The sequence below is a fragment of the Aplysia californica genome, unplaced genomic scaffold, assembly GCF_000002075.1.
Source record: "Aplysia californica isolate F4 #8 unplaced genomic scaffold, AplCal3.0 scaffold00471, whole genome shotgun sequence".
Lineage (NCBI taxonomy): Eukaryota > Metazoa > Mollusca > Gastropoda > Aplysiida > Aplysiidae > Aplysia > Aplysia californica.
The window spans coordinates 338491-346855 of NW_004797741.1; the positions used below are offsets into that span (position 1 = coordinate 338491).

General features: G+C 38.9%; 1 protein-coding gene across 1 annotated transcript in view; it reads left to right on the plus strand.

Annotated features, from left to right (window-relative positions):
- The window catches only part of LOC101856598, a gene marked incomplete in the record, with an annotated part of 52946 nt that overhangs the window by 38490 nt on the left and 6091 nt on the right, over positions 1 to 8365 (plus strand). The window contains 4 exon segments of the mRNA XM_005105443.3: positions 2083 to 2166; positions 4593 to 4779; positions 5687 to 5809; positions 7818 to 8031. Of these exon segments, the coding sequence (XP_005105500.2) occupies positions 2083 to 2166; positions 4593 to 4779; positions 5687 to 5809; positions 7818 to 8031 (608 nt within the window).

Below are 8365 nucleotides of genomic sequence, written 5' to 3' on the forward strand. Positions count from 1 at the left end.
TATTATCATGATTATAATAATAATAATAATAATAATTATTATTAATATTACTATCATCATTATTATTATTATTATACATGTGCATCTACTAACAAAAGAATAAAACGTCGTCTTCTAGAAATATATTTGAACTTATTGATTCCTGGTTTGCAAGAAATTTCCAATTGATGTATACCATTCCTGAATATTTTAAGAAAATGGATTTGAGCGAAATTTTTCTTTGATGTGTGTTACGATTGGCGCCATGCTACGTCTTTTATTATCTTCCGCACAACATTAAGATGGTGTCGGCAGCAAAGTAACCGATTCCGGAAAAAAACTAATTTTACCAGTTACATATAAAACTGTCTGGTTTTCTCTTGCTAACTTGCCCTCTCGCCCTCTCTCTCTCTCTCTCTCCCTCTCTCTCTCTCTCTCTCTCTCTCTCTCTCTCTCTCTCTCTCTCTCTCTCTCTCTCTCTCTCCCTGACGGCCTATCGCCGGAATTTTACAAATTCGGTTGCCAGGGCCTGGCTGAATTTCTCCTTTCTCTTTTCAATTCAGTTTTCTTCACAGGCGGAGTGGACCAAGTCTATGTTTGCACAAAAAAAGGAATTATATAAAAGACTGCAACAATGGTGTGATGAAGGTAACTTCACCCCTAAATCTCAGGCCGGTTTTAGACGAAATTACTCTACAATAGATCATATATTTTCACTCCATCTTTAGTCCAAAAATATATCTGCAAGCCTGGCAGAAGGTTCTATGTATGTGTTGACTTATTTAAAGTATTTGACTGGGCTGACAAAGAAAAGCTTTGGACAGTATTGAAAAGTCTTGGCTGTTCTGGACCAATGTATACCATTTTGAAAAATATGTATTAAAGTGTTCTTTCATAAGCTTAAGTCTGTTCAGATGAACGAGGATCCATGAAATCTTATGTTACTGAATACTTCCAATGTACATCAGGTGTCAAACAAGGCTGCATACTTAGCCCTATATTATTTTCTTTGTTTGTATCTCAATTTGAAAAAACACCTCTCAGATTCAAATACCCATGGTATACAGATATTACCCAATTACAATGATGGTATTTTATGTTTAATGTACGCTGATGATCTAAGTCTTTTTGACAATGTCAGAGGTTTACAAAAGAAAATCAATATGTTATATGATTTCTGCCTGATGTGGGGTTTAAATGTGAATACAGAGAAAAGCAAAATTGTTGTTTTTAGAAATGGAGGCTATCTCAAAAGATCTGAGAGATGGTATTGGGCATTGGGAGGGTAAGATCTGAGCGACAGTAACCTGTTAAAGTTACTAGGGCATTTCATTTTCATCGCGTCTATGCTGAGACGAACGCTGGAAGATCGAGCTTGTAAAGCTCAAAGGATTGTTTCTCGAACAAGAAGGCTTTTTGGTTCTTACCAACAATTAAATTTTGAAACTGCAAAAAACATTTTTTATATAAAGATTAAACCAATGCTGCGTTATGGCTCTGAAATTTTGGATACCAAAAATTGGGACGTGATTGATAATGTTCAGGTAAAGTTCTGGAAAGCCTTTTTGGGTCTTGGCAAAACTACACCCAAATGTTTAGTTCTAAGAGAAGTGGGGAGAACAAAACTTATGTTCTGATTACATGCATCGTGTCATTAAATTCTGGTGCAGACTTATACACTTAGAAAATAGCAGATGTCCAAAGAAATGTTACATGCAATTATATCGTTCCTGTGAACTGGGCAGAGTCAACCGTTTATACCTGGTGTAGTACTATAAAGCCAAATATACCACAATTTCCGAAAGCATTGAAAATTAACAGTATTAATCTTTTTTACACCTAGATTCTTAGCAATATTTGTGTATGGTCCCTGCGCAATAGATAGGAGAACTTTGCTTGCAACACAGGCTCAGCAACCAATGAAAAATATTGGGTCGAAGTCAGATGCGATCTTTGAACTTCGATGAGTCCGAAAACTAGAACCTGTTGGTTTACCTGTTCGTCCGTTCTGAACCTTTATTTCGTTTTACAAGATTAGATTCTTTGTTTACTTGTGGTCTTTCTTTTCTTTTGACATTAATCATGTGCTGTTTCCTGTTCCAGTGTCCAGGATTTGCAAGATTTGACAACGTCTCCGTTGTCTGTTCACTCCACTATTGCGACAATGAGCGCTGGGACTGCTGTTCAGTGAGTTCTGTTCTCACCAACACACACACACACACACACACACACACTCTCTCTCTCTCTCTCTCTCTCTCTCTCTCTCTCTCTCTCTCTCTCTCTCTCTCCCTCTCTCTCTCTCTCTCTCTCTCTCTCTCTCTCTCTCTCTCTCTCTCTCTCTAATAATTGTAATAACGGCCTATCGCCGGAATTTTACAAATTCGGTTGCCAGGGCCTGGCTGAATTTCTCCTTTCTCTTTTCAATTCAGTTTTCTTCACAGGCGGAGTGGACCAAGTCTATGTTTGCACAAAAAAAGGAATTATATAAAAGACTGCAACAATGGTGTGATGAAGGTAACTTCACCCCTAAATCTCAGGCCGGTTTTAGACGAAATTACTCTACAATAGATCATATATTTTCACTCCATCTTTAGTCCAAAAATATATCTGCAAGCCTGGCAGAAGGTTCTATGTATGTGTTGACTTATTTAAAGTATTTGACTGGGCTGACAAAGAAAAGCTTTGGACAGTATTGAAAAGTCTTGGCTGTTCTGGACCAATGTATACCATTTTGAAAAATATGTATTAAAGTGTTCTTTCATAAGCTTAAGTCTGTTCAGATGAACGAGGATCCATGAAATCTTATGTTACTGAATACTTCCAATGTACATCAGGTGTCAAACAAGGCTGCATACTTAGCCCTATATTATTTTCTTTGTTTGTATCTCAATTTGAAAAAACACCTCTCAGATTCAAATACCCATGGTATACAGATATTACCCAATTACAATGATGGTATTTTATGTTTAATGTACGCTGATGATCTAAGTCTTTTTGACAATGTCAGAGGTTTACAAAAGAAAATCAATATGTTATATGATTTCTGCCTGATGTGGGGTTTAAATGTGAATACAGAGAAAAGCAAAATTGTTGTTTTTAGAAATGGAGGCTATCTCAAAAGATCTGAGAGATGGTATTGGGCATTGGGAGGGTAAGATCTGAGCGACAGTAACCTGTTAAAGTTACTAGGGCATTTCATTTTCATCGCGTCTATGCTGAGACGAACGCTGGAAGATCGAGCTTGTAAAGCTCAAAGGATTGTTTCTCGAACAAGAAGGCTTTTTGGTTCTTACCAACAATTAAATTTTGAAACTGCAAAAAACATTTTTTATATAAAGATTAAACCAATGCTGCGTTATGGCTCTGAAATTTTGGATACCAAAAATTGGGACGTGATTGATAATGTTCAGGTAAAGTTCTGGAAAGCCTTTTTGGGTCTTGGCAAAACTACACCCAAATGTTTAGTTCTAAGAGAAGTGGGGAGAACAAAACTTATGTTCTGATTACATGCATCGTGTCATTAAATTCTGGTGCAGACTTATACACTTAGAAAATAGCAGATGTCCAAAGAAATGTTACATGCAATTATATCGTTCCTGTGAACTGGGCAGAGTCAACTGGGCTACGGAAGTTAAAAACCTATTATTTTCCCTGGGTTTTGGATATGCCTGGTTTTCTCAAAATGTTGGAAGTACTAGACTCTTTCTCAGTGAAGTAAAAGGTAGACTTGTTGGTCATTCTGTGCAGAACATAGATAAAGAAGTCTGTCGGAAGTATAATGTTTTCTCTCTTACAATTCCGTTTCAAGAAACAGCTGAATATATCACCAACCTCCTACGGTATTGGAGCAGAAGAGTCATAGCTTTGTTAAAAACCCATAGCCTTCCATTAAATAACAATCTCTATGGGTGGAAATTAACTAATTCGCCCTTATGTGAGAGGTGTAACTCTCATGAAATTGAAGATGAATTTCATTTTATTTTTTATTGTTCTCACTTTGTTCATCAAAGGAAATTGTTAATCCCTCCCAGCTTGACTCGGCCCATTGACAGAAATATGCAATGCCCGACCCATAATAAAAGATATGTGCACAACCTGTATTTATTCATTATGGAAACTTTACTTATCAAATGAGTGTTTTATGTGATATGATGTGGGCCAATGGCCTTAAACACTGATTTCACTCACTCACTCACTCACTCACTCACTCACTCACTCACTCACTCACTCACTCACTCACTCACTTACTCACTCACTCACTCACTCACTCACTCCCTCCCTCCCTCCCTCCCTCCCTCCCTCCCTCCCTCCCTCCATCCCTCCCTCCCTCTCTCTCTCTCTCTCTCTCTCTCTCTCTCTCTCTCTCTCTCTCTCTCTCTCTCTCTCTCTCTCTCTCGTTGCATGTCAGTATATGTGTGAGTCTGTGTGGCTGTGTGTTTGTGCGCGCGCGTGTGTGTGTGTGTGTGTGTGTGTGTGTGTGTGTGTGTGTGTGTGTGTGTTTCTACCATAATATGTTTAACATGATGTAAACGTGAAACTAATTTTTCTTTCAAAATGCAATGTGTATTCTACGTTTTTAAAGTGGAACAAGATTTGTTGTATTCTTTCTGCAGATCTCTTTTTAATGCCAACGAACGACTGCCCTTTGACCCTGAGAAGATCACATTAGCTATACGAAATGTAAATTTGCAGTCTTCTACCGGCTTCAGCTTCAGCCCTTTCCTGCCCGATGGCAATGGAAACGGGGGTTTTGAAATCTACAGCGTTCAACCAGAAGGGAGTTCTTTTGTGTACAAGCTGGTATGTTGATTGTAGCTTTCTGACTATCCATAGGACACTTATTGTCTTTAAAGTGACAAAAAAAGAACCACTGTTTTCATCATTTCATTTGCTAAAAAGCACAATCATTCAATATTAAAAAAACAGGGTGTATAAGTACAAGACAAAGAACCTACTTTTAATTTTCTCCACCCTATCTTTTCACGCTTATATATTCACTCTCAGCTCAACAGCCCTCCAAACCCCCCGGAGCGGTGCCACTGACTGAAGTGTCCTTAAAGGCCATTCCCATAGAGGGGACATTTCTTGTTCATGCACTGTAGTTTTGTAAATGGGCTGATTCATAAATGTCACGCTCATAACTGTGCCTGATCTACAAAAGGGAACTGCTGCTTTTTCATTCCTAATCCTTATTATTGTCATTTTTTCCTCTACTTCTTGTGTATGTATGTTTGTCACACTTTTGTGACCCACTATTTCCGGGGTGCCTTGATAGTCGAAGCAGACTTTCTTCTGTTGAAGCTAGAGAGGTGAGCAGAGTAAGTCTGATTCCCTGTAAGGACTTCTCTCTTGACATCCACCCCTCGGCGTTCATATGACCTTATGCAGTTGTGAGTGCCGTAAAACCTCTTCTAAAACTAAAACTAATAGCCCTCCAAGAAAACCACGAACATAAGCCCTAGTTCAACTTCATTCGACCAGAGGATCTATTTTAAACTAGTCCTCACCCTACACCTCCTTCGTAAACGCCACACAAAGCCCTTGTCCCGTCCTGTTATAAACAACGTTTTGATTTAGTTCATCCTTCAAGTAATTTCTTGAATTCATGTCGCTTCTAACCTTGAACGCCCACAGAATCGGTCCAGTCAAGTATTAGTTCACCTGGTCAAATCTTTAGCAAAACTTGACAGTATCATGGTTTTTACAGGTTGGAAACTACACAAACTCACAGAAACTCTCTCTGGACTGGTCAAAGGTCAAGTTTTATGGGGAAACCGGACGTGAGGTGGACTCGCTCACTTCCAGCTGCCTATACCAGTCTTCGTGCAAAGTGAGAGTCGTTAAAACTATGATAAAGTTAAATAGACAGGATTGATGAAATTAAATTGACAAGCCATTTTATTTAAGACTGTATGAAATTAAACAGATTTTATTAAAGGATTTTGCTCAAAGACATGCCTGTTCTCATTTTTAAAGGTGTTTTACTATGATAAAGTCATCGACACAATTTAGATCATTTAGGAGGCGGGCCTCTGAACCTACCTATCAGGGCCAACCCGGCTAAGAAGGATACAATATCCCAGCAGAAAAACCGAGATACTCGATAAAAATTCTCCTCTCTTGGGAATCAAACTTTTATCTCCTGTGAGCTACAGCGAGCGCCTAACTGCTTCACCACAAACGTCAGTATGCAAGTATGCCATGAATCTGAATGTTGATCTGCCGTGATTGTTACTCACGGTTGACATTAAAATTTAGCGAATTAATTTGCAAGGGGTCGAATTTCGAAGCCTATTGACATAAGCCAGGTTACATGCCTTCTACTGTTCAATAATTACAGTCACACACAAATGTCTTCTGCAAAAGTCCCCCCCCCCCCCCCCCCCCGAATGTTCTTGTCGCTATTATATATTAATATATTAACGTTCTATTCAAGATGACAACTGACGAGTAAATTACTTCTTTACTTGTACAAGTAAAGAACGTTCTAATGATAAAATGTGTTACTGTTGTAATAAGTTTTAAGTAGTACTTTTACCGTTATTGTATTGTTTTGTAACGAAGTGGTAACGTGGCAACCGTGAGTCGGATTGTTTATGTGTTTTGTTGTTTTTGTTGTTGCTGTTGTTTTGTTGTTGTTTTTTTGGGGAGGGGTTGTTTGTGTGTTGTTGTTGGTTTTTTCTTTTTCTGTATGTTTTGCTTTGTTTTGTTGTTGTTTTGTTGTTGTTGTTGGGGTTTTTTTACGGGGGGGGTTGGTTTGCTTCGAGGGGTTGTTTTTTTGTTGTTGTTGTTGTTGTTGAGTTGTTTTTGAGCATGGTAATATACTTGGCGTCAATAAAAACCAGACACCCCTTTTTTAGTGTTTTTTGTATTGAAAGACTGATTTTAACCAGAAACAATCTCTCTATAAGGAAGGTTTGAACATTTTACAAATCAATTACACTTAAAACAATTTTTAAAAATGAACCTTATTTCCTGAAATTTGATCTTTTAATTGTAGGCCCTAAAATGAAAAGTCACAGTTAATACCGCGTATAGCCGCCGTGGGCATTGGCGACTTCTGTGCAGCTCTGTCGCATGCTTCGCACAAGTCTTTGTATGGGATGCTGTGGAATGTTGTTCCATATGTTTGTAAGTGCTGTACGTAGCTGATCCAAGGTGACCGGCTGAGGTCTAAGGCGTCGGCGCACTTATGGTTCTCCGTCCCTTCCACTCCCTGGCTGTCTTGGTAGCAGGCCGGAAGCGATCTCGTAGGTGCAAGACCCGAATGTACCGGTCATGGGCTGGTGTCGTTGCTCTAGGACGACCCGTCCGGGGACCATCCTGCACGGATCCAGACGTCTGCAAACGATTCATTAGTCGATATATCGTGTCTCTTGTCACATTGAAGGTGCTTGCAACATTCGCTACCGGCGTATTGGCCCTCAGCATACCAACTGCCTGATTGCGCTCTTCGAGTTCGTTAAACGCGACATGCTGTATCTTTAGATTTAGATGTTTTGAAATGAAACTTTTAACGTTTTATTCTTGGCTACACATAAAAGATGTGTTAAACCCATAAAATAAAATAAAAAATCCAAAAACGTTCGAGAAAAATGACAAAACACGGTTTATAACAAAACAAGACTTGAGCTTTATTAACTGGGCACCTTATCATAAATGCAGGCTGATCAGGAGCGTCAAGTGTTCACAATCACGTGTAGAAAATTTCAGCTAAATGGGTTTTCAACTTTTCATGAAACACGCAATTAAAATGTGTCTGGTTTTTATTGACGCTAAGTATACATGTATAATTGTGCTTTTGCTGTGTGGTCACTGTGCCGTTGTTGTACCCTTAGGTGTGTGCTCATAACCCGACCTCAACACCTTCTGTACCAGCGGGCTCTACAGAGGCACAGCAGTCTCCACCGGACAATGACTCTTCTTCCTCCGCCCTTGTCATCGCGCTGGGCATCGTTATCGCTCTATTGGCGCTCGTTATCATCGCTGTTATTATCGCTGTTATCTTTTTCTGCAAAAAGAAGTCCTTTTGGAAAGACAGAACCTATACAGGTAAAAAAAATCGCCTCAAACCCTGCGAGTTGATCATTAGTATCTTGGTCTTGTCTGGATGTACGTTCAGGTCTGTATCTTCATAATCATTTTCAGGGGTACTAAGCCCAAAATGATGCATTTTTTGTTATTACAGTTTCCCAATCTAGGGTATCGGTTACATTTGTTCTAGAAATAATATTTAGTCGGAATTCAAATTTTAAATGGTGACAAAAGAAAAACAACAACACATAATGTAGATAGATTTGTTAAAAGAATGTAACAGATTTTTTCTCTCTCCTGAAAAGTTTTGCTTTCTGGGCTTAGGCCAAGTACAGTTGAAGATATATATATA